At 47.1% G+C, this 26,868-nt stretch overlaps 1 protein-coding gene across 1 annotated transcript; it reads left to right on the plus strand.

Annotated features, from left to right (window-relative positions):
* Nucleotides 1–1,312: 1,312 nt before the first annotated feature.
* COX4I2 (cytochrome c oxidase subunit 4I2) lies at nucleotides 1,313–26,324 on the plus strand. The gene is made up of 5 exons (XM_060771843.2): nucleotides 1,313–1,651; nucleotides 4,916–5,012; nucleotides 8,158–8,319; nucleotides 10,415–10,546; nucleotides 25,873–26,324. Exons 2-5 carry the CDS (start codon nucleotides 4,916–4,918, stop codon nucleotides 26,007–26,009), a joined length of 528 nt encoding a protein of 175 aa, XP_060627826.2. The 5' UTR covers nucleotides 1,313–1,651; the 3' UTR covers nucleotides 26,010–26,324.
* Nucleotides 26,325–26,868: the final 544 nt, after the last annotated feature.

Here is a 26,868-nt window from a genome sequence, read left to right on the forward strand (position 1 = left end):
ATTTCTTAAGATTGGCTCTGCATCTTGTGGTGCCAGAGCGCAGTCTGTTCAGCGCCTTCCAAGTCGCCCAGTCTTCTGTGTGCCCAGGGTGGAGTCTCTCATCTGGTATCACCCATGGATTGAGGTGCTGGGTTTGAGCCTGCCATTTTTGGACTCTCGCTTGCTGAGGTGTTCCAGCAAGTGTCTCTGTAGATCTAAGAAAACTATTTCTTGATTTAAGTCGTTGACGTGCTGGCTGATACCCAAACAGGGGATGAGCTGGAGATGTCTCTGCCTTGGTCCTTTCACTATTGGCTGCCACTTCCCGGCGGATGTCAGGTGGTGCAATACTGGCTAAACAGTGTAATTTCTCCAGTGGTGTAGGGCGCAGACACGTCGTGATAATGCGGCATGTCTCATTAAGAGCCACATACACTGTTTTAGCGTGGTGAGATGTGTTCCACACTGGGCATGCATACTCAGCAGCAGAGTAGCATAGCACAAGGGCAGATGTCTTCACTGTGTCTGGTTGTGATCCTCAGGTTGTGCCAGTCAGCTTTCGTATGATATTGTTTCTAGCACCCACTTTTTGCTTGATGTTCAGGCAGTGCTTCTTGTAGGTCAGGGCACGGTCCAGAGTGACTCCCAGGTATTTGGGTGCGCTGCAATGCTCCAGTGGGATTCCTTCCCAGGTCATCCTCAGAGCTCGAGATGCTTGTCTGTTCTTAAGGTGAAAGGCACATGTCTGTGTTTTAGATGGATTAGGGATCAGCTGGTTTTCCCTGTAATAGGCAGTAAGAGCACCTAGAGCTTCGGAGAATAAAACTTTATTTATAAACCACCACCGTCTCCCCGAAGGGACTCGGGGCGGCTTACAAAGCACTCCAGGTGCTCACATAACATAGGAAAAGGTTCTTCCCCTGACATTAAGTCCAGTTGTGTCCAACTCTGGGGGTTGGTGCTCATCTCCATTTCTGAGCCGAAGAGCTGGTGTTGTCTGTAGACACCTCCAAGGTCATGTGGCCAGCATGACTGCGTGGAGCGCTGGCTCTTAGGAATTGTGGGAGTTGAAGTCCAAAACACCTGGAGGGTCCCAAGTTTGCCCTCGCCTGCTTTAGAGGCAAGCCTTTTTGCAGAAGGGAATGCAACTCACAGAACCTTTATTTGGTTAGGGATTCTCAGCATGAAAACCCCACAAAAGAGGGTCTGTTCTTTGCTCAGCCCTTCTGCAATTTGCAGGACTCTTAGCTTGGAATGTCCTCTTTGTGTTTGCACACAGGAAGAGGAGGGGTGAAGTGTCCGGCTAGGATTTGACCCTTGGTTAGCCTTAGCCAACCTTGTGCTTCATGAGCCATCCTTTGAACGGGTTCTAGACCAGAGCTAGTCAACACAGGGCAGTCAGAGAGGTGGCTAACTATTAAGACACATAGGCCAGACCCCATCCTTAGCAGCAAGAGAGGCCCACAAAAGGGAGAAAAGGGGCTGTCTTCTTAGGCCGTCCCCTTCTCTGCAGCCAGGCTTGTGCTATAATAAGAGTCCCTGTTTGGCAGCTGTTGGGGCCTTGGCTGCTTGCCACTTTCCAAGCAGCCGCTCTCTGGAGCCGAAAAATAAAAAGGGAGCCTGTTGCTGCCTCCATTTCCCACGTCGGCTGCAGCTCCGTCTCGGCCCCACGGTAAGTCTGTGCCGTCACCGCTGCCGTGTCTCCAAACCTTGGCCTGTTTCTGGGCTTGGCTGCTTCCTGAGACACCTGATTTGGGGATCCCCCCTCCGACTTGGCCACCAGTTTGGTCCCACTTTTGCCAGACTCCATTTTCGCTCATTACTTGGACACTGAGGGTCCCTTTTGGACTTCATCACCTTCTTGTCTTCCTTTGCAAACTGGAATCAGGGTCTCCTGACCTGTCTTTCCTTGGCACCCCATTTGCACAGAACTTTCTACCCATATAGTCCATACGTTGGCACCCCATTTGCACAGAACTTTCACCCCATATAGTCCACAGATGTGCCTAATGTTTCACAATCTGTGTCCCTATCAGCGGCTCGGGGGCCTGAGGTGGGTATGAAGTCATCCCAGGCTTTGGCAACACTTTCACATGAATAGAGGTCAGAAAGGATGGTTGTCTAGCTCCTTCTGGAAAGTGGCCACCTTGCCTCGGATTCAGTGGCATCTGGCCAGGCCAATGGGCAGTTGGGACACTGAGATGGGAGAAATGGCTTCTTGTGGACAGATCTATTTATTTTATTTATTTATTTACGGCATTTGTAGCCCGCCTTTCTCAGCCTTACGGCAACGCAAGGCGGCTTACGAAATTGGCAGAATTTGATGCCATGCATTCATAAAAATACAGTTAAAACATTCAACCTAATATTATTAAAACGTATAAAACCATTAAAACATATAATTATCCAGCAGCATTGTCTAGCTCTAGCCATATGGAGAGAAACCAGGGGAGAGGGAACCGTGTAGTGTAGGCCTGTCTTGTTTTCTAGTTTCCTTAGGTCTATGTAGCTCAAGGTGTTTGGCTTCCTGTCTGCACTTTCTCCTTCTTCCAAAAGTTCTTAATTTGCTTTATTACCCTTTTGTTTCAGAAGGGAACATCATGAGGCCCCTCTCTACCTCAAGATGGCTAACATCAATAGCTATTTATTACTATTATTATTATTATTATTATTATTATTATTACTACTACTAAAGTTCAGCTAGGGGTTGGGCTGGATGGCCTTTATGGTCTCTTCAAACTCTAGGATTCTAAGAAAGGCAGCTTTGAGTGGACATGCTCCAAGGGAAGGATACTAGTGCTTCCAAAATTTCTACAGCAGGTGCGTGCAAAGTTGGACACTCCAGGTGTTTTGGACTTCAACTCCCACAGTTCCTAACAGCCAACTTTGCCAACTGTGCCCATGCCTGCTCTAGAGATTTTGGATTGTGGGAGTTTAAGTCCAAAACACCTGGAGTGTCCAACTTTGCACGTGCCTGCTGTAGAAATTTTGGAAGCACTAGTACCCTTACCTTGGAGCATGTCCACTCAAAGCTGCTTTTCTTAGCAGGCATGTGCAAAGTTGGACACTCCAGGTGTTTTGGACTTCAGCTCCTTCAATATCTAATAGCCAACTTTGCTAACTGTGCCCATGGCTGCTCTTGGGATTGTGGATTGTGGGAGTTGACGTCCAAATCACCTGGAGGGCCCAAGTTTGCCCATGTCCTTTTTCTGCAATTAGTTTCCATTGTTCTGCAGAGCAGCCGAAGGCAAGCTTCTCCCCTCCTCAATGGGACCTCCTTTTCAATATTGATACATGGCTGTCATGCCCTTCTGAACCTTCTCTTCTCCAAAGTAAACATCCCTTGCTCCATAAGCATTATATTATGCCCCTGGAAACATACTCATCCATAGAAACCCAGGGTGGATAGGTCGTATTCTCTCCGTTTCAGAGGAAGGCAAAGGGAAACCTGAAGGCACAAAACAACCGCCCCTCTTACCATATATTATTCCAGGTGAGAAGGTCTGTAACTATGTAACACTATTTTTGTTCCTGGGTTATAAATATTGTTTCTGAATTGAGTTCCCTAATTGGGAAAAGTTTATTACACCTGTTTTTGCAGGAGGGACATCCTGCAGCCCATTTTGCTATCGTTTCTCAATGGATATCTCATCAAATCTCAGCCTAGTTTGTAACAGCCACAAAAGCAAAGTTTCTGGTGTAGAGCAACAACTTTCAAAGTAAGGGCCACACAATTAAACAGGAAATAACACTTTCAAACCAGGAATAGAAAATGTTTCAAATTCTGTTACATAATTCCCCCCAGGCACTTCCAAACCATAATATGCTAATCAAGGTGGTCAGTTGAAACCTTCACACCTAGCTCCAGCAGACAAGAGTCCTTTGTCTCACCCTGGTCATTCCACAGATATATAAACCCATTTTCCTACTTCCAACAGACCTCACAACCTCTGAGGATGCTTGCCATAGATGCAGGCGAAACGTCAGGAGAAAATGCCTCTAGAACATGGCCATATAGCCCAGAAAACCTACAACAACCCAGTGATTCCAGCCATGAAAGCCTTTGACAATACATAATGTAATGCTTGGCTTACAAACCTTTGATCATTTTGGTCATCCTTCTCTGGAAATGTGCCCATCTCCTGCTTGAATTGCTTTGCCCAAAACTAGACACAGGTTTATTATTCCAGGTGAGATCTGACCAAAGCAGAATGAAGTGGGAATATGACTTCCGTTCCCTCCATCTACACCCTCAACTCTATTGATGCAGGCTAGAATTGCACTGGCTTTTTGGTGATGACTCTCCTGATTCTGCTCTGTCATGGCATTATATGCCACCTTCTCACCTGCTTGACATAGATTGCAAAGATACAGAATGGGGGACGATGCCTGGCTCGACTATCCCTCTATTCTATTCTGCCTTGGTCAGGCCACTTTACCTGGAATCACACTGTGTCCAATTTTTGGCAGTGCAATGGAAGGGAGATGTTGACTCTAAGCTGGAATGTGTCCAGAGGATGGCAACTCAAAGGTCTGGAGAACAAGCCCTATGAGGAGCGGCTTAAAGAGCTGGGCATGTTTAGCCTGAAGAAGAGAAGGCTGAGAGGAGACATGATGAGGGCCATGGATAAATATGTGGGGGGGGGGGGGTCATAGGGAGGAGGGAGCAAGCTTGTTTTCTGCTGCTCTGGAGATGAGGACGCAATGGGACAATGGCTTAAAACTATAGGAAAGGAGATTCCACCTGAACATTAGGAAGAACTTCCTGACTGTGAGAGCTGTTCAGCAGTGGAACCCTCTGCCCCAGAGGCTGGATGGCCATCTGTCGGGGTGCTTTGAGTGCAATTTTCCTGCTTCTTGGCAGAATGGGGTTGGACTGGATGGCCCACGAGATCTCTTCCAACTCTAGGATTCTATGTCTTCACGATGTCTCCAGATGCTGTCGCTGATGTCCATGCGCATGGGGATCCTGACCAGAAGAGGAGCCCTCAGTGCTGCTGCCATTCGAACGGCTCATGGTCATGGTGGACATGGTAAGAATGACCCCATCATAGTCTTTCCTTGGCAAAATTTATTGAGAGGGGATTTGCCTTTGCCTTCCTCTGAGGCTGAGAGAGTGTGACCTGCCCACTATGGGTTTCCATGACTTAGTGGTTTTCCAGCACTATTGTATAATGCTCAAACAACTCCACTGTCCAGGGTCATATATGTCCTTCCCCCTAACGCAGCTTCCTCCAAACCTGGCTTTTTAACAGGACTACAACAACCATCATCCCCAGCCATAACTGCAAATTAATGTGGTGTGATTCCCCACTTTTTATAAAGCAAAAGACACTTATAAAAATTAGATCTCCCATATGTTCCATAACATTGAGCTATGGTGTCATAATTGAATTCATTCCATAGTGCAATATATTTGCACCACAATTTGGAGAAACAACAACAGCAAAAATGCTGCTTACTTACTTACTAACTTAGATGATCCCTCATTGTCCGAGTAGGATTGTCAAGATTGTTCTCCAAGATCGGTGTACTGGCGGTGGGTCCGTAGGTGACTATGGAGCCCTATTCTTGACCTGCATGTTCTCCCGCAGTGAGGGCATCGGTTTCCAGGTGGAAGGCATTCCCAGTTGGGGTTGGCTTGACGTGCCTTCCTCTTGGCATGTTTCTCTCTTTCACCCTCCATTCGTGCCTCCAAATTCTGCAGCACTGCTGGTCCCAGCTGACCTCCAGCTGAAGTGCTCAAGTCTTGATCTGCATCTTTCCCCACAGTGAGGGCATCGGTTTACAGATGGAAGGCGGTCTCGGTTGGGGTTCACTTGACACACCTTCCTCTTGGCACGTTTCTCTCTTTCACCCTCCATTCGTGCCTCTTCAAATTCTGCAGCACTGCTGGTCACAGCTGACCTCCAGCTGGAGTGCTCAAGAACAGGGCTTCCCAGTTCTTAATGTCTATGCCACAGTTTTTAAGGTTGGCCTTGAGCCCATCTTTGAATCTCTTTTCCTGTCCTCCATCATTGCATTTGCTGTTCTTGAGTTTGGAGTAGAGCAACTGCTTTGGGAGATGGTGGTCAGGCATCCGGACAACGTGGCCGGTCCAGCAGAGTTGATAGCGGAGGACCATCACTTCAATGCTGGTCGTCTTTGCTTCTTCCAGCATGCTGACATTTGTCCGCTTATCTTCCCAAGAGATTTGCAGGATTTTTCAGAGGCAACATTGATTGAATCATTCTAGGAGTTGCATGTGACATCTGTAGACAGTCCACGTTTCACAGGCATAGAGCAGGGTTGGGAGAACAATGACTTTATAAACAAGCACCTTGGTATCCCTATGGATGTCCCGGTCCTCAAACACTCTCTGCTTCATTTGGAAAAAAGCTGCACTTGCAGAGCTCAGGTGGTGTTGTATTTCGGTGTCAATGTAAACTTTTATGGAGAGGTGGTTACCAAGGTGGTGGAAATGGTCAACAATGCTGCAATCAATCAAAGGTTATCACCCAGACAAGAGTTCTTTCTCCCACCTTGGACATTCCACAGATATATAAACCCCACTTGCCTAGTTTCCAACTGACCTTGCAACCTCTGAGGATGCCTGCCATAGATGTGGGCGAAAGGTCAGGAGAGAGTGTTTCTGTAACATGGTCAGACAGCCTAGAAAACTTATAGCAACCGAGTGATTCCAGCCATGAAAGCCTTCAACAAAAAAATAGCCAACAGCACATCAAAACATCCGGGTGTCCCCTGGGCACCGTCCTTGCAGACGGCCAATTCTCTCACACCAGAAGGGACTTGGAGTTTCTTAAGTCGCTCCTGACACGACCAAAGCCACCAGCAACATTGGGTGGAAGAGTTGGTGCAAATCTAGCTGCTCTTCCTAGCATGCCCACAAGAGGGCCATTTTCTTGACCTCTTGATATTCCAAAGGAAAGAATCACAGAATGTTTAGGGACCCTAAAGGTCATCTAGTCCAGCCCCTGACATTACAAGAATCCCCAGTCTGAGAGTTAGCCGTCTAACAATTCCCAAAAAAGAGAGATTTCACCATCTTCTCTGGGAATCCAGGATGTGACCATGGTAGATAGGAAGGCTGAGGAAGTTGTAGTGCAGGCATGGGCCAACTTGGGCCCTCCAGGTGTTTTGGACTTCAACTCCCACAATTCCTAACAGCCAGTATACACACACAAAACACATACACAAAAAGGAGGAAAGGAGGAAGGAAGGAAGGAAGGTGAGAGAGAAGGAAGGAAAGAAAGAAGGGTAGAGAAGGAAGGAGGGAGAGAAGGAGGGAGAGAAGGAGGGAAAGAAGGTGGGAAGGAGATAAAGAGGGAAATAAAGAAAGATAGAGAAGGAAGGAGGGAGAGAAGGAGGGAGAGAAAGAGGAAGAGAAGGGAAAGAAGGAGAGAAGGAAGGAAAAAAGAAGGGTAGAGAAGGAAGGAAGGAGAGAAGGAGGGAGACAAAGAGGGGGAGAAAGAGGGAAAGAAGGAAGGAAAAAGAAAGAAGGAAAGAAAGAAGGGTAGAGAAGGAAAGAAGGAGAGGAGGGAGGGAAAGAGGGGGAGAAAGAGGGAAAGAAGGAGGGAAGGAGAAAAGGAAAGAAAGAAAGATAGAGAAGGAAGTAAGGAGAGGAGGGAGAGAAAGAGGGAAGGAGAGAAGGAAGGAAAGAAAGAAGGGTAGAGAAGGAAGGAAGGAAGGAAGGAGAGAAGGAGGGAGAGAAAGAGGAAAAGAAGGAGGGAAGGAGAGAAAAAAAGGAAAGAAAGAAGAGTAGAGAAGGAAGGAAGGAGAGAAGGAAGGAGATCATGAAATAAAAAAGTGAAAGAGGGAAGGAAGGGGAGAAGGAACGAAAGAGAGAAAGAGGGATGGAAGGAAGGAAGGAAGGAAGGAAGGAAGGAAGGAAGGAAAGAGGCAAGGAAGGATGGAACCAAAGAGCAAAGGAAGCGAGAAAAGAAACAGGTAGAGAAGGAAGAAAGAAGAAGGGAAAGAAAAAGAGCTAAAGAAGGAAAGAGGGAGGGAAGGAAGGAGAGAAAGAAAGAAAGAAAGAAAGAAAGAGAGAGGGAGGGAAGGTTGGCCACAGCAACGCGTGGCGGGTACCGCTAGTAAACATATAAAATTTGAATTCAGCTAATTCAGTGATGAAAGTCCATGCTGACATATCTCGGTTGCTGTTTCTCTCTCTGTTGACAGTCTCTACCCAAGAGGACCTCTCCGTGCCCCTTTACTATGACAAGCGCAGTTATCCGCTGCCGGACGCCCCGTTTTGCAAGGATCTGGACGTCACGCAGAAGGCCCTCAAGGAGAAGGAGAAAGGCTCCTGGGCGCAGCTGAGCAACGAGGAGAAAGTGGCCTGTGAGTAGGATGCAGCAGAATATAGGCTACTGGATAGGCTTCCAAGCCGTTTTACTCAAGTGAAGCAGAGGATGGATGGCCATCTCTTGGGCGTGTTTTGTGCTTTTCTAGCATTTCAGAATGGGGTTGGACTGGATAACAGTCTTCCAACTATGATTCTATATCAGGCCTGGGCAAAATTTCTAACTCAGGGGCCACATGCTAGCCCTCCCTGCTAGGAGGACTGGCTGCCTGGTGATGGAAGGAAGGAAGGGAAGGAAGAGGAAGAGAAGGATGGAAGGAGAAAGAAGGAGAGAGGGAAGGAGGGAGGAAAGAAGGGAGGAAGAAAGGGAGGAAGAGAAGGATGGAAGGAAAGAGGGAAGGAGGAAGGAAAGAAGGGAGGGAGGGAGGGAGGGAGGGAGGGAGGAAGGAAGGAAGGAAGGAAGGAAGGAAGGAAGGAAGGGAGGGAGGGAGGGAGGGAGGAAGGGAGGAAGAGAAGGAGGGAAGGAAAGAGGGAAGGTGGGAGGAAAGAGGGAAGGAGGGAAGAAGGAAGGAAGGGAGGAAGAGAAGGATGGAAGGAGAGAGGGAAGGAGGGAGGAAAGAAGGGAGGGAGGAAAGGAGGAAGATAAGGATGGAAGGAGAGAGGGAAGGAGGGAGGAAAGAAGGAAGGAAGGAAGGAAGGAAGGAAGGAAGGGAGGAAGAGAAGGATGGAAGGAAAGAGGGAAGGTGGGAGGAAAGAGGGAAGGAGGGAGGAAAGAGGGAAGGAGGGAGGAAAGAAGGGAGGGAGGAAAGGATGGAAGGAGAGAGGGAAGGAGGGAGGAAAGAAGGAAGGAAGGAAGGAAGGAAGGAAGGAAGGAAGGAAGGAAGAGAAGGATGGAAGGAGAGAGGGAATGGAGAGAAAAGAAGGAAGGGAGGAAGATAAGGATGGAAGGAGAGAGGGAAGGAGGGAGGAAAGAGGGAAGGAGGGAGGAAAGAAGGGAGGAAGGGAGGAGGAGAAGGATGGAAGGAGAGAGGGAAGGAGGGAGGAAAGAAAGAAGGATGGAAGGAATGGAGGAAGAGAAGGATGGAAGGAGAGAGGGAAGGAGGGAGGAAAAAAGGAAGGAAAGACGAAAGGGAGGAAGAGAAGGATGGAAGGAGATAGGGAAGGAGGGAGGAAAGAAGGAAGGAAGTAAGGAAGGAAGGAAGGAAGAGAAGGATGGAAGGAAAGAGGGAAGGAAGGAGGAAAGAAGGAAGGAAAGAAGAAAGGGAGGAAGAGTAGGAGAGAGGGAAGGAGGGAAGGAGGGAAGAAAGAAGGAAGGAAGGAAAAACGGGAGGAATTGTAGGATGGAAGGAGAGAGGGAAGGAGGGAGGAAAGAAGGAAGGAAAGAAAAAAAGGAGGAAGAGAAGGATGGAAGGAGAGAGGGAAGGAAGGAAGGAAGGAAGGAAGAGGGTAGGAATGATGAAAGGGAGGGATGGAAGGAACGAGAAAGAGGGAGAGAGAGAAGGAAAGCTGGCCTTTGCTTTCCTCAAAGCCTGAGAGAGTGTGACCACCCAAAAGCTTCCTATCTCGCTCTCAATGTTCTGCTAGACAACCATAATCTTTGGAGGGGAACTAGAGCTCCTTAGTACTGCAATTCCCCAACTTTAATGCTGCATATATTTTGAACTCTAGTTCCTCAAAACTTCATACATCAGGGATCCTGCAAGCCAAAGTTCAAAATGTTTGGAGGACCAAAGACTTGGGGTTCATCTCTTGTATCAAATGAATGCAGTTTGGCACCCTTTTAATTACTGCGCCTCAATGCTATGGGGTCCTGAGAGTTGTAGTTTCACAAAGCCTTGAGCCTCCTCTGCCAAAGAGCCCTTCATCAAACTAAAAATCCCAAGATTGCATTGCATTCAGCATAGAATCATAGAATCCTAGAGTTGGAAGAGACCTCATGGGCCATCCAGTCCAACCCTCTGCCAAGAAGCTGGAATATTGCATTCAAATCACCCCTGACAGATGGCCATCCAGCCTCTGTTTAAGTTCAAGAGGTGCAACATAGATGCATCCAGAGGGGGAAAACGGGGGGCTTCAGCAGGAGAGAGGCAGGTGGTAACGTGGGTCTCCCTCCCTCCTTTATTTCCTTTGCAGTGTACCGGATAAAGTTCCACCAGACCTACAGCGAAATGAACAAGCCCAGCAACGAGTGGAAGACCGTCCTGGGAGCCATCTTCTTTTTCTTTGGCGTCACCGGATTAATCGTTTGGTGGCAACGCATGTTTGGTATGAGAAGGAAGACGTGGCAGGAGGGGCGAGGGGAGTGGGGTAGTCTTGCAATCTGGGAATCCTGTTTAGGAACAACCCTAGGCTGCAAAAGGTCAACTATCTTGACCCCAAGTTACCTTGGAGAGCTGCACATCCTTGCATTTGGTTCCCGTTGTAGGCCTTCAGGTCATTGCCAATCCATTGCAATTGTAAGACCTACTTTCTTAGCAAGGTTTGCTCAAAGGAGCGTTGCCCTGGCCTTCTTCTGAGGCTGAGAGTGTGTGACCTGCCCAAGGTCATGGAATGGATTTCATAGCCAATGGTTGTCCAATAGTCAGACCATTATACCATCCTGATTCCGCACCACTATTTACAAATATTTCTTGTCACTAAATGCTGCCAAATGTCCCTACCTGGTGCAATTTTGCCACATGTTTGGTCATCCAATTCTGGGCACCACAATTCAAGAGAGATATTGACAAGCTGGAATGTGTCCAGAGGAGGGCGACTAAAATGATCAAGGGTCTGGAGAAGAAGCCCTATGAGGAGCGGCTTAAGGAGCTGGGCATGTTTAGCCTGAAGAAGAGAAGGCTGAGAGGAGATATGATAGCCATGTATAAGTATGTGAGAGGAAGCCACAGGGAGGAGGAGGGAGCAAGCTTGTTTCCTCCTTCCCTGGAGACTAGGACGCGGAAGAATGGCTTCAAACTACAAGAGAGGAGATTCCATCTGAACATGAGGAAGAACTTCCTGACTGTGAGAGCCATTCAGCAGTGGAACTCTCTGCCCCAGAGTGTGGTGGAGGCTCCTTCTTTGGAAGCTTTTAAACAGGGGCTGGATGGCCATCTGTCAGGGGCGATTTGAATGCAATATTCCTGCTTCTTGGCAGAATGGGGTTGGACTGGATGGCCCATGAGGTCTCTTCCAACTCTTTGATTCTATGATTCTATGATTCTATGATTCTCTTAGGTCAGTGGTTCTCAACCTGTGGGTCCCCAGATGTTTTGGCCTTCAATTTCCAGAAATCCTAACAGCTGGTAAGCTGTCTGGGATTTCTGGGAGTTGTAGGCCAAAACAACTGGGGACCCACAGGTTGAGAACCACTGTCTTAGGTCCAAGAGAGGCTTTTATTCCAAGAGAGATCGAGTGACTCTTCTGGGACTAAAATGACCCAATGTGTGTCTGTTTGTGTCTTCAAGTCCCTTGTTGACTTATGTCAGTGTTTCTCAACCTGGGGGTCAGGAGGGGTTGTGGGGGGAATGACAGAGGGGTTGCCAAAGACGATCAGAAAACACAGCATTTTCTGTTGCTCATGGGGATTCTGTGTGGGAAGTTTGGCCCAATTCTATCGTTGGTGGGGTTCAGAATGCTCTTTGATTGTAGGTGAACTATAAATCCCAGCAACGACAACTCCCAAATGTCAAGGTTTATTTCCCCCAAAACCCAACAGTGTTTGCATATTGAGTATTTGTGCCAAGTTTGGTCCAGATCCATCATTGTTTGAGTTCACAGTGCTCTCTGGATGTAGGTGAACTACAACTCCAAAACTCAAGGTCAAAGCTCACCAAATCCTTCTAGTGTTTTCTGTTGGTCATGGGAATTCTGTGGGCCAAGTTTGGTTCAATTCCATCATTGGTGGAGTTCAGAATGCTCTTTGATTTTAGGTGAACTATACATTCCAGCAACTACAACTCCCAAATGTCAAGGTCTATTTTCTTGAAGTAAACTAGCAGTTTGAAGGAGGATGGACCATGGATAATGCAGTACCTTCACTCACTTACTGAAACCACTGCGACCCTCATCCAATGACTGATCAAAACCAAACTTGGCACACAGAACGTCAGGAGAAAATGCCCCATGGCCCAATCTATATCCTGCTGCACTTTGGAGGAGGTTGGACCATGGATGATGGGACTTGCAGTACCTTCACTCACTTACTGAAACCATTACGACCCTTATCCAATGACCAATAAAGACCAAACTTGGCACACAGAACCCCCATGACCCAATCGATATCCTGCTGCAGTTTGGTGGAGGGTGGACCATGGATGATGGGACTTCAAGTACCTTCACTCACTTCCAACAGACCTCACTATCTCTGAAGATGCTTGCCATAGATGCAGGCGAAACGTCAGGAGAGAATGCCTATAGAACATGGCCATATAGCCCGAAAAAACCTACAACAACCCAGTGATTCTGGCCATGAAAGCCTTCGACAATACAATGCATGTTTTGCTGCTGAGCATTACTTTCAGCTGCCAAAACTATTTTTTGTTTCAGGGTTTTGAAAATAGAGGTGCGCTTTAGATTCGTTGGCGCATTAGATTCGAATAAATACGGTAGAAACCTTGGGCTTTGCAGTGTTGTGTGTGTGTGTGTGTGTGTGTGTGTGTGTGTGTGTGTGTGTGCGTCTTGCAGTGCCAGATGCTTTCCAGCAGTGGGAGCCCCTGCCTTCGCTTCCTAATCCCAATTACTCCCCCCAACAACTCAGCCCAGGCCTCTTGCCCACAGCGGAGGATGTGTTCCTGGACCTTTGGAGAGTAAACAACACCCTCCTCCCCCCTTTCCAACCCCAAAGACATGTCAGCTTGCACTCCCAAACATCAGGGTTGGGAGGAGGAACAAAGGGGCCGCTTGTTTGCCTTGCGCTCTGGTCCCTTGCGGCTGGTTGCAAAGGAGCTGTTTTCTGGGGATTTGCAAGAGCGGTCCATCTGCCAAGTCAAGGGCATGGAGGCCGGAGGGGAACAACATGCTGGGAAGGAGGAGGAGGAGGAGGAGGAGAAAGACCAGCCACTGCCATAGAATACATCACATGCTCAATGTAGACCGGCCATGGGCAACTTGGGCCTTCCCTCCAGGTGTTTTGGACTCTAACTCTCACAATTCCTAACAGCCGGTAGGCTGTTAGGAATTGTGGGAGTTGGAGTCCAAAACACCTGGAGGGAAGGCCCAAGTTTGCTTATGTGCAGTGATTGAAAGAGGCTCTGAGTCCCAATATATATGGATTGAGAATCAGATGTTTACTTGATCTGTGTTCCGTCACGCAGGAGAGGAAAGCGTGCCCAGGTTTCCAAAATTACTGTTAGGAATTGTGGGAGTTGGAGTCCAAGGCCCAAGGGAAGTTGGAGCTGGAGTCCAAGGCCCAAGGGAAAGCCCAAGTTTGCCCATGCCTGGTGATTGAAAGAGGCTCTGAGTCCCAATATATATGGATTGGGAATCAGATGTTTACTCCATCTGTGTTCCATCAGGCAAGTTAGGAAAGTGTACCCGGGTCCCCAAAAGTGCTGTTAGGAATTGTGGGAGTTGGGAGTCCAAGGCCCAAGGGAAGTTGGAGTGGGAGTTGGAGTCCAAGGCCCAAGGGAAGGCCCAAGTTTGCCCATGCCCAGTGATTAAAAGATGCTCTGAGTTGCAATATATATGAACTGAGAATCAGATATTTACTTGATCTGTGTTCCGTCACACAGGAGAGGAAATGTGCCCAGGTTCCCAAAATTACTGTTAGGAATTGTGGGAGTTGGAGTCGAAAACACCTGGAGGACCCAAGTTTGCTCATGCCTGATGATTGAAAGAGGCTCTGAGTCCCAATATATATGGATTGAGGATCAGATATTTACTCAATCTGTGTTCCGTCACGCAGGAAAGGAAAGCGTGCCCAGGTTCCCAAAAGTGCTGTTAGGAATTCTGGGAGTTGGAGTCCAAAACACCTGGAGGGAAGGCCCAAGTTTGCCCATGCCCGGTGACTGAAAGAGGCTGAGTCCCAATATATATGGATTGGGAATCAGATGTTTACTTGATCTGTGTTCCGTCATGCAGGAGAGGAAAGTGTGCCCAGGTTCCCAACAGTGCTGTTAGGAATTGTGGGAGTTGGAGTCCAAGGCCCAAGGGAAGTTGGAGTGGGAGTTGGAGTCCAAGGCCCAAGGAAAGGCCCAAGTTTGCCCATGGCCGATGATTGAAAGAGGCTCTGAGTCGCAATATATATGGATTGAGAATCAGATGTTTACTCGATCTGTGTTCCATCACGCAGGAGAGGAAAGCATGCCCAGGTTCCCAAAAGTGCTGTTAGGAATTGTGGGAGTTGGAGTCCAAAACACCTGGAGGGAAGGCCCAAGTTGGCTCATGTCTAGTGATTGAAAGAGGCCCTGAGTCCCAATATATATGGATTGAGAATCAGATGTTTACTTGATCTGTGTTCCGTCACGCAGGAGAGGAAAGCGTGCCCAGGTTTCCAAAATTATTGTTAGGAATTGTGGGAGTTGGAGTCCAAGGGAAGTTGGAGCTGGAGTCCAAGGCCCAAAGGAAAGCCCAAGTTTGCCCATGCCCGGTGATTGAAAGATGCTCAGATACCCAATATATATGGATTGAGAATCAGATGTTTACTCCATCTGTGTTCCATCAGGCAAGTTAGGAAAGTGTACCCGGGTCCCCAAAAGTGCTGTTAGGAATTGTGGGAGTTGGAGTCCATAACACCTGGAGGGCCTAAGTTTGCTCATGCCTGGTAATTAAAAGATGCTCTGAGTCGCAATGTATATGGATTGAGAATCAGATGTTTACTCGATCTGTGTTCCGTCACGCAGGAGAGGAAAGCATGCCCAGGTTGCCAAAAGTGCTGGTGTCACGAAATGATGAGCTTTAAGCATACATACATATGGCCCAATTAATCAAGGCTGTCGCTCGACTCAATGAATCACTGCTCGAGTGTGCCCTTGCTTAATTGGGAAGTGGGATTTTGCATGCTTTCTGATAGTAATTCTTGTAAAATCAGTTTAGATGAGGAGAAGAAAACAGTAGGCCAGATATAGGAGTTGCAATAGGAGTTGCTTTTTGAGCACTCATTGGAAGAAGGGCCGAGCTGTGCATTTTCTAGCCTTACGAGAAATTCACTACACTTTGCACTTTGCAGCACGATGGCTTTCTGCCCATTTCTGGCTTGGTATTGAGTCCAAAGGTCTGCTTGAAGTAGGAAGGTTCATCCTTGTTCCACTTCTCTGAAATTGCTTTCAGTCAGAGGTGGAAACAGAGCGGCCCTGAGATGTCAGTGGACTGCAACACCCAGCATTCCTCGCTGTTGCCAGGAGCTATGGAGAACTGCAAATTCAATAACTTCCAGAGGGTCACATGATATATATCCACATATTTACACACAACGTCTAATGTGGAGCTAGTCTTTTGAGATTAGGGACAGGAATCACATTGGCCTCCCCGTGTTTTTGGACTGCAGTTCCCAGCAGTCGCTAAGAGTGGGGCATGCTCAAAAGTACAGTCCAGCAACATCTTTGAGTCCCTTTTCACCACATTGATGTCCCTTCTGTGGCACAATGAAAATCACACGTAGTTCACGTTTTACCAGTCCACACACTGTCTTGCCAGAGAAAGAAAATATACCATGCAGATTATCAGTAAAGAACAAGGAGTCAACAAGGAGCTTGTTGAAAAGTCAGTGGTTCAACTCCAGGGAGCTCCCACTGTTAGGCCCATCTTCTGCCAACCTAGCAGTTTGCAGACATGCAGATGTGAGTAGATCAATAGATACCGCTTCTGTGGGAAGGTAACGGCGCTCCATGCAGTCATGCTGGCCACATGACCTTGGAGACGTCTATGGACAATGCCGGCTCTTCAGCTTAGAAATGGAGATGAGCACCACCCCTCAGAGTCGGATACGGCTAGACTTAATGTCAAGGGAAAACCTTTACTATGATGGAATCAATTAGCCAGTGACATTGATAACCCAGGAACAAAAAAATATATTAATCATTAATTTCTGATTGGTGCTCAGTAGAGCCTTGATAATCTGGATTGCATACCAGAATCCGATCCCATCTTATTTGCTTTGAACTGGGTTATGTGAGTCTACACTGCCAGATAATCTGGGATAAGAAGATATTCCGGGATCAGATCCTGGGATATAGGGCAATGTAAATGCAGCCTGAGTCACCGCCGTGATGCATCATCCGTGAGCTCCCATCCCTTGTTCTCTGCAGCTCCAATTAGCTCAGAATAATTGAACCTATCTCTTCTATTCTGGGTCACAACCCTCGTTTCAATGCCTGGGTATAATTCCTCCGCTGCTTAGTCAACCGCACTGTCAGTTAATAGTAAGCAGGGCATTGTTTTTGCATAGCTTGAGAAGAGCTGGATCTACAGTGCCGTATAATGCAGTCTAAAATTGCATCACAGAGCCAATATAGATCCATATGATGCAGCTCAGTGCAGCCAGCTACACTGTATGAGTCTACAATGATAATGCAATGTAGATCCAGCCCAAGACTCTTTTTTGGACTCCAGTTTGAAGCCTGCTCCAGCCAGCATCCCAACTGGGGGATTCTGGGAGCTGGAGTCAAACACAAGTTACATTCCCTAGACTTGAATGTTCGCTTGTTATGGGCTGTGCAAACTTGGCATTCTATTAAATGTCCTTTGACCAGTGGCTGGCCACTTGGAGTGCTTCTGGTGTTGCCTCAAAAATATCCTCCATTGTGCATGTGGCAGGGCTCAGGCTGCATTGTAATAGGTTTCTGTGGTTTGCTCTTCTCCGCACTCACATGTCGTGGATTCAACTTTGTAGCCCCATTTCTTAAGATTGGCTCTGCATCTCGTGGTGCCAGAGCGCAGTCTGTTCAGCGCCTTCCAAGTCGCCCAGTTTTCTGTGTGCCCGGGGGGGAGGGGGGGGAGTCTCTCATTTGATACCAGCCATTGATTGAGGTTTTAGGTCTTAGCCTGCCACTTTTGGACTCTTGCTTGCTGAGGTGTTCCAGCGAGTGTCTCCGTAGATCTTAGAAAACTATTTCTAGATTTAAGTCGTTGACATGCTGGCTGATACCCAAACAAGGGATGAGCTGGAGATGTCTCTGCCTTGGTCCTTTCACTATTGGCTGCTACTTCCCGGCAGATGTCAGGTGGTGCAATACCGGCTAAGCAGTGTAATTTATCCAGCAGTGTGGGGCGCAGACACCCCGTGATAATGCAGCATGTCTCATTAAGAGCCACATCCACTGTTTTAGTGTGGTGAGATGTGTTCCACACTGGGCATGCATACTCAGCAGCAGAGTAGCATAGCGCAAGGGCAGATGTCTTCACTGTATCTGGTTGTGATCCCCAGGTTGTGCCAGTCAGCATTCCTATGATATTGTTTCTAGCGCCCACTTTTTGCTTGATATTCTGGCAGTGCTTCTTGTAGGTAAGAGCATGGTCCAGAGTGACTCCCAGGTATTTGGTTGTGCTGCAATGCTTCAGTGGGATTCCTTCCCAGGTAATCCTCAGAGCTTGGGATGCTTGTCTTTTCTTAAGATGAAAAGCACACGTCTGTGTTTTAGATGGATTAGGAATCAGCTGGTTTTCCCTGTACTAGGCAGCAAGAGCACCTAGAGCTTCAGATGGCTTCTTTTCTACCATCTCAAAGCTCTCTGCTTGAGCGGTGATGGCATGATCGTCAGCATAGATGAAACTCTCTGTCCCTTCTGGCAGTGGCTCTACATGACTCTAGGAGTTGAAGTCCAAAACACTCAGAGGGCCCAAGTTTGCCCATGCCTGATTTCTAGTATTATATTCACACCTTGAGCTTTTCTGCTTGTTGTGTTGTCCTTCCCTTGATAATGTTGCATTTGCCTGCCTGTTTCCCTAAATTCGTCATTTGGGAAGTCAGGATTCTTATTTGGAGGAGCAATGCCAATTCTTTTTGCTGCAGAGCTCTTATGAAGAATGTCACAGGGAAGCATTCACGAATCTCTGGACCTGGGATCAAGGTTTTGGCCTTCCAACAATCCCTCTCAGATAGGCTGTTTTCAAAAGGGTGATATCCAAAGAAATACATCCTTTCTGCCTCCCATAGCATCGCTCTAGCTCCTGCGCATCATGCATTAGTCATGCGGACGCTTGGATCGGCATCCGTGCCGGGTAATTCTAGGGCAGCATTATCCAGATTTCTCAAAGGCTGAGACTCGTTCTCTTTCCTTTCCAAATTAAAATGGAAGTCACGTTGCATCTTTTCCTCGCTCCCTCCCTTTCCACAGGGAGGGAAAAGTTTACTCCTGAAAGGTGAATGGGCCAGAAATGTTTTCGGATGCCTTGGAGAGGCTTCTGGGAATTTCTAAACTTTCAGGGTTATCTGATTCCCAGATGGGAGGCGAAGCCGTGAGTCCTGAGAAGCGCATGATCGATACTGAGAAATAGCAGGAGGCCTCTTTGGAAAATGGGCAACTCTCAGGTGTGGCCATGGGAAAGTACCTGTAGGATGTGCCAGGGAAAGCTAAGGCGGTGCAGTGATTTGCATTGGAAACTACTACAAGGGATTGCGGATTGAATGTCTGCTGAGCCACAGAAAACCAGTAGAGGATGTATTGTCGAAGGCTTTCATGGCTGGAATCACTGGGTTGTTGTAGGTTTTTTCGGGCTGTATGGCTATATTCTAGAGGCATTCTCTCCTGACGTTTCGCCTGCATCTATGGCAAGCATCCTCAGAGGTAGTGAGGTCTGTTGGAAGTAGGAAAATGGGTTTATATATCTGTAGAAAGACCAGGGTGGGACAAGGAACTCTTGTCTGCTGGAGCTAGGTGTGAATGTTTCAACTGACCACCTTGATTAGCATTTGATAGCTAGATAGACTACTGCAACACACTCTACGTGGGGTTGCCCTTGAAGACTGTTCGGAAACTTCAACTGGTCCAGTGAGCGGCAGCCAGATTGCTCACCGGAGCGACATACAGGGAGCACCCCCCCCTTGCTGTGTCAGCTTCATTGGCTGCTGGTTCAGTTCCGAGCACAATTCAAGGTACTGGTTTTGACCTACAAAACCCTGTATGGTTCCGGTCCAGTGTATCTGTCCAAACATATCTCCCTCTACGTCCCACCCCGGAATCTGAGATCATCTGAGGGGGCCCTGCTCTTGACCCCACTGCTATGACAAGTGAGGCTGGTGGGGACGAGGAGCAGGGCCTTCTCAGTGGTGGCCCCTCACCTGTGGAACTCACTCCCAGGGGGAATTAGGGCATCGACATCCCTCCTCTCCTTCAGGAGGAGGGTAAAGACGTGGTTGTGGGACCAGGCCTTTGGGCAATCTGACAACTAGATAAGGACAACCAGACGAATAGGACAGGACTGACAATTGTGGAATTGGAAATTGAACTATGAGATAGCGAACGCTGACCGTCAATGAGTAGAAATTGGTTTTTATTGGTTTTATGGTTGTAATGCAAGAATTGTTGTTAATTGTTAATTGATGTTATCTTGTTTTATTGCTGTTATGTGATGCGGGCATCGAATTGTGCCTTGCTTTTGTAAGCCACCCTGAGTCCCCTTCAGGGTGAGAAGGGCGGGGTAGAAGTAACCAAAATAAATAAATAAATAAATAAATAGCCTGGCAGTGCCTGGAGCAATCTTTTGTTGAGAGGTGATTAGATGTCCCTGATTGTTTTCCCTCTGCTGTTTTAATTTTAGAGGGTTTTTTTAATACTGGTAGCCAGATTTTGTTCATTTTCATGGTGGTTTCCTCCTTTCTGTTGAAGTTGTCCACATGCTTGTGGATTGCAATGGCTTCTCTGTGTAGTCTGACATGGTGGTTGTGAGAGTGGTCCAGCATTTCTGTGTTTTCAAATAAAATGCTGTGTCCAGGTTGGTTCATCAGGTGCTCTGCTATGGCTGACTTCCCTGGTTGTAGTAGTCTGTGGTGCCTTTCATGTTCCTTGATTCGTGTTTGGGCAATGCTGCTGCATTTGGTGGTCCCTATGTAGACTTTTCCACAGCTGCATGGTATACGGTAGACTACCTTGGCACGATCATTTCTGCTACCTTGGCAGCCACCTCTCCACCAAAGTCAACATCGACACCGAAATACAACACCGCCTGAGCTCTGCGAGTGCAGCATTTTTCCAAATGAAGCAGAGAGTGTTTGAGGACCGGGACATCCGTAGGGATACCAAGGTGCTTTTCTATAAAGCTATTATCCTCCCAACCCTGCTATATGCCTGCAAGACGTGGACTGTCTACAGAAGTCACATGCAACTCCTGGAATGATTCCATCAGCGCTGCCTCCGGAAAATCCTGCAAATCTCTTGGGAAGACAGGCAGACAAATGTCAGCGTGCTGAAAGAAGCAAAGACCACCAGCATTGAAGCGATGGTCCTCCGCCATCAACTCTGCTGGACCGGCCATGTTGTCCGGATGCCCGACCACCGTCTCCCAAAGCAGTTGCTCTATTCCGAACTCAAGAATGGAAAACGGAATGTTGGAGGACAGGAAAAGAGATTTAAAGATGGGCTCAAAGCCAACCTTAAAAACTCTGGCATAGACACTGAGAACTGGGAAGCCCTGGCCCTTGAGCGCTCCAGCTGGAGGTCAGCTGTGACCAGCAGTGCTGCAGAATTTGAGGAGGCACGAATGGAGGGTGAAAGGGAGAAGCGTGCCAAGAGGAAGGCGCGTCAAGCCAACCCCGACTGAGACTGCCTTCCACCTGGAAACCAATGCCCTCACTGCGGGAGAAGATGCAGAGCAAGAATAGGGCTCCACAGCCACATACGGACCCACAAGAATGTTGGAAGACAATCATCCTCAGAAAACGAGGGATCGCCTAAGTAAAGTACGGTAGACTCCTGCAGAAGTGAGAGGATTCCTCTTGTCCTTTGCTGAACGGAGCATTCGTTGGATTTTCTTGGTGGGTCTGTAGATAGTTTGTTCCAACAGACCTCACTACCTCTGAGGATGCTTGCCATAGATGCAGGCGAAACGTCAGGAGAGAATGCCTCTAGAACATGGCCATATAGCCCGAAAAAAAACCTACAACAACCCAACCAGTGGAGAACTTTGGCCAACTACTTAATCACGCTAGAGAATGAATCCACTTTAAATCTGTTTCTGCCTCCTGCAGAATGTTGGATGTTGCAGTTTAATGAGGCTGTTAAAGGCTCTTTCCTGAAACTACAATCCCCAGAATTCTGCAGGAGGCAGCAACTGGCTTTAAAGTGGATTCATTCACTAGTGTGATGGGGTCATAATACTTCTTCTTATGTTTCCAAACAGAGGCTGGGTGGACATCGGTCACGGGTGCTTTAATTGTGTATCTCAGCATTGCAGAACGGGTGGGTTAGACTGGGTGACCCTTGGGTTTTTTTCCAACTCTTATGACTTTAGTCCCACTCTCTCAGTCTCAGAGGGAGGTAACGAGAGATCTTGAAAGTTGCTGTGGAAGAGCTCCTTGAGTGATGGTCTATGGAAGACCAGGATACAACACTCCATGGATGATCTTCAGAATCCTACACAAAACAATATAACATCCTCTGCTCTGATTTTGAAAGTTAAACAGGTCTGCGGCTGATTAGTGTTTGGATGTTATTGCTGTGTGCTTTCAAGTCATTGTTGACTTATGTTGAGTTAGGGTAGCAATTCTCAACCTGGGGGTCGGGACCCCTGGGGGGGTTCGTGAGGGGGATATCGGAGGGGTCACCAAAGACCATAAGAAAACACAGTATTTTCTGTTGGTCATGGGGGTTCTGTATGGGAAGTTAGGCTCAATTCTATTGTTGGTGGGGTTCGGAATACTCTTTGATTGTAGATGAACTATAAATCCCAACAGTTGCAATTCCCAAATGTCAAGTCTATTTCCCCCAAACTCCACCCGTGTTCACATTTGGGCATATTGGGTATTTGTGCCAAGCTGGTTCAGATCCATCATTGTTTGAATCCACAGTGCTCTCTGGATGTAGGTGAACTACAACTCCAAAATTCAAGGTCAATGCCCACCAAACCTTCCAGTGTTTTCCGATGGTCATGGGGGTTCTGTGTGGGAAGTTAGGCCCAATTCTATTGTTGGTGGGGTTCGGAATACTCTTTGATTGTAGATGAACTATAAATCCCAACAGCTGCAACTCCCAAATGTCAAGTCTATTTTCCCCAAACGCCACCCATATTCACATTTGGGCATACTGAGTATTTGTGCCAAGCTTGGTCCAGATCCATCGTTTGAGTCCACAGTGCTCCCTGGAGTAGGTGAACTACAACTCCAAAACTCCTCACGTTCAATGCCCACCAAACCATTCCAGTATTTTCTGTTGGTCATGTGAGTTCTGTGTGCCAAATTTGATTCAATTCCATTGTTGGTGGAGTTCAGAATACTCTTTGATTGTAAGTGAACTATAAATCCCAGCAACTACAACGCCCAAATGACAAAAGCAATCCTCCCACAAACTCTACCAGTATTCTAATTTGGGCGTATCGAGTATTTGTGCCAGATGTGGTTGAGTGAATGAAAATACATCCTGCATATCAGATATTTACATTATGATTCATAACAGTAGCAAAACTAGTTATGAAGTAGCAACGGAAATAATTTTATGGTTGGGAGTCACCACAACATGAGGAACTGTATTAAGGGGTCATGGCATTCAGAAGGTTGAGAACCAATTACTTAGGGTTTGCTCCTGCCTTTCTCAGAGTGAGATGGTGTGACTCTGATATCTACTGCTCAAACTGTTCCATGGATGGAATATTAAAAAAAAACACACACACCAGGGAGGCCTCTGGATGAATCCTTCCAGATATTGCAATCAGTCCATATTGGTGTAGATGAATGCAAGAGGAACAGGTTTCCTATAAACCAGGTTTCAAGCAGCTTAATCCAGGCCAGTATTGTGTAGTACAGCATTACTCAACCTGGGGGTCGGGACCCCTGGAGGGGTCGCAAAGGAGTGTCAGAGGGGTCACCAAAGAACATCAGAAAACAGTATTTTCTGTTGGTCATGGGAGTTCTGTGTGCCAAGATTGGTTCAATTCCATCGTTGGTGGAGTTCAGAATGCTCTTTGATTGTAGGTGAACTATAAATCCCAAATGTCAAGGTCTATTTTCCCCAAACTCCACCAGTGTTCACATTTAGCATACTGAGTATTCGTGCCAAGTTTGGTCCAGATCCATCATTGTTTGAGTCCATAGTGCTCTCTGTAGGCGAACTACAACTCCCAAACTCAAGGTCAATGCCCACCAAACCCTTCCAGTGTTTTCTGTTGGTCGTGGGCATTCTGTGTGCCAAATTTGGTTCAATTCCATCGTTAGTGGAGTTCAGAATACTCTTTGATTGTAGGTGAACTATAAATCCCAGCAACTACAACTCCCAAATGACAAAATCCATCCTATCCCAACCCTACCAGTATTCTAATGTGGGCGGATTGGGTATTGGTGCCAAATTTGGTCCAGGGAATGAAAATCCATCTTGCTTATCAGATATTTACATTATGATTCGTAACAGTAGCAAAAGTAGTGATGAAGTAGCAACGGAAATAATTTTATGGTTCGGAGTCACCACAACATGAAGAACTGCATTAAGGGGTCATGGCATTAGGAAGGTTGAGAACCACTTACTAAGGGTTTGCTCCTGCCTTTCTCATAGTGAGATGGTGTGACTTATTTAGGGTCATCCAATGAGTTTCCATGGCTGAGCAGGGATTCAAACTCTGATATCTGGGTTGTTGTAGGTCGTTTTGGGCTATATGGCCATGTTCTGATATCTATTGCTCAAACTGTTCCATGGATGGAATATTTCCAAAAAAAAGACTACCAGGGAGGACTATGGATTAATCCTTCCAGAAATCCTGGTGGAATATTGCAATAAGTAGATGAATTCAAGAGGAACGGGTTTTCTATAAACCAGGTTTCAAGCAGCTTAATCCAGGCCAGTATTGTGTAGTGGCTTGGATACTGGATTACGACGCTGTATCATCAGGGTTTGAATTCCTGCTCAGCCTTTGAAATCCACTGGCAGACAGACCTTGGATAAGTTGCACTCCCTCTCAGTCGTAGGTAATAAGAAACCTCATGCGATTAAAGCTTGGCAAGGACACAGTGATAGGGTTATTGCAAATTGGAGTGGACTTGAAAGCACAGAACAACTAAAAAAAATCAGATTCTGGAACAGCTTGTGCAACCACAGGATGGGAGTCAGGAGTTCATAGTTTCCAAACAGGAATTTGACCAAGATTTGTTTTTGATCCATGGCTAATGCTGAGTTCCACTAGTGCAGTGGTGCTCAACCTTCCTAATGCTGTGACCCCTTAATACAGTTCTTCATGTTGTGGTGACCCCCAACCATAAAATTATTTTAATTGCTACTTCAAAACTGTCATTTTGCTACTGTTATGAATTGTCAAGTAAATATCTGCTATGCAGGATGTATTTTCGTTCACTGGACCACAATTGACACAAATACCCAATATGCTCAAATTTGAATACTGGAGGGGTGGGGGGTTCATTTTGTCATTTGGGAGTTGTAGTTGCTGGGATTTATAGTCATAGTGTTATAGTTAACCTACAATCTGAACTCCACCAATGATGCAATTGAACCAAACATGGCACACAGAACTCCCCTGACCAACAGAAAATACTGGAAGGGGTTGGTGGGCATTGACCTTGAGTTTTGGAGTTGTAGTTCACCAACACTGTGGACTCAAACAATGATGGATCTGGACCAAACTTGGCACAAATACTCAATATGCCCAAATGTGGTGGATTTGGGGGGAAATAGACCTTGATATTTCGGAGTGGTAGTTGCTAGGATTTATAGTTCACCTGGAATCAAAGAACACTCTGAACCCAGCAGAGGCAGCCCTAGGTAATTTTCAATGGTAAGCAAACAGTATTTTGGTGCCCACCCCCCTCCCCCAACCAATTACTGATATATATTTTCTGTTCGTCGTGGGAGTTTTGTGTGCCATATTTGGTTCAATTCCATCATTGGTGGAGTTCAGAATGCTATTTGATTGTAGATGAACTATACATCCCAGTAACTACAACTCGCATATGTCAAGGTCTATTTTCCCCCAAGAGCACCTCAAGAGCGCCCCTGGGCAAAACCAACAATACTGCGAATGCTTACTTTGCGTAGTGGGTTGAGCCGCCCCTGGAACCCAGCCCACAATGGATCTGCACCAAACATTGACTACTGGTGGGGTTGGGATGGGGGCTATTTTTGAATTCTGGGAGTTGTAGTTCACCAACACAAGAAAAGAAGGACAGGCAGAGAGATCTTCAGTCTTCTCTGCCAAAAGGGTTCTTAAGACCATCAGAAATATGTGTTTTCTGATAGTCTTTGGTGACCCCTCTGACACCCCCCTCGTGACCCCCTCAGGGGTCCCGACCCCCAGGTTGAGAAAACTGCAGTAGTGCTTCATGCAAGGGGTGGGATTGCAAACAGTTACTAATGTGATTCCTTCATCACCCTGATCTTGAAAAGGGCACCCCAAGCATGCTAAGTAACTACTGAACCCCAGAAAAAGAGGGCGAAACCTCCATCTTGACTTATTTTTGTCCTCCATGGTGTCCATCTCACCCAGCACTTCTTTCTCTCTTCCACCCCTTCTGGTGCCCACAGTGTTCCCTCCCAAGCCGCACACGCTGTCGGACGAGTGGAAGGCGATGCAAGTACAGCGCATGCTGGACATGCACGTTAACCCCGTGCAGGGCTTCGCAGCCAAGTGGGACTACGAGAAGAAAGAGTGGAAGAAGTAGGACCCAGGAGGAGGAAGAGAATCAACAGAAGGGCCACCTGGCATCCTGGGTCCTCCTCTGTGCCTCTCCTGCTGCCAACTCACTCACCTGTCCACCTCAGATTCCTCCCTCTGGATCACCTTCCTGTGGTTCGGGCCTTTTCCGTCCAGTTTGCCTGACTCCTTTCCTTGGATCCTTTCTTGAAGCCATATTTGAAGAAATCAAGCCAGACAGGAGAGCGTTCAGACCTAACTCCCTTTGTGTGGCCTTTGTTCAGTTGGCACATCTTTAAAATTGTCTTTTCTGCGCACAATAAAAACACTACATGGAACACCAGATCTATGTTGTCTCTCTATTGCATAGCCAGAGGGGAGAGGAAGAGTAAAGCATGATTTTTTGTTGAATTTAACATCAGGTTGAATCTCTAGTGGACATAAAGAATGTAGCCTTATTTTGATTTCAACTCGGGGTCCATCGAGTCCAGAGTTGGACAAAGAGCATCCCTCAATCCTGGGGCTATGTTTGCAGTCCTGAGCCTCACAAAACAAATTACCTTTCCTGGAAGCCTCTTGGGGCAGATATGCCTTTTGAAAAGGTTGAGAGTCATCCCCGCACTATTTAACCTCTTTTCCAAACCAGAAATGCACTTTTAGACCAAAGTTGCCTTCTGCTAATGTAACCCTTTACTGTCTACTCCACTCCATTAGGCACAACGCGTTATGACTATGCTCCTGCACGTGGTAAGAATGGCTTTGAGCCTTGACCTACCACAAGAGTGTCTTTGGATTCCCTTCATCTTTCGGCTTTTTGGTTAGCTCCTACCATAAGATGTTTTCTGGATGGTTTGAATTCCAATTCCCATCATCCTTAGCTGACAGGA

Source organism: Anolis sagrei, chromosome 4 (assembly GCF_037176765.1).
Source record: "Anolis sagrei isolate rAnoSag1 chromosome 4, rAnoSag1.mat, whole genome shotgun sequence".
NCBI classification, from domain to species: domain Eukaryota; kingdom Metazoa; phylum Chordata; class Lepidosauria; order Squamata; family Dactyloidae; genus Anolis; species Anolis sagrei.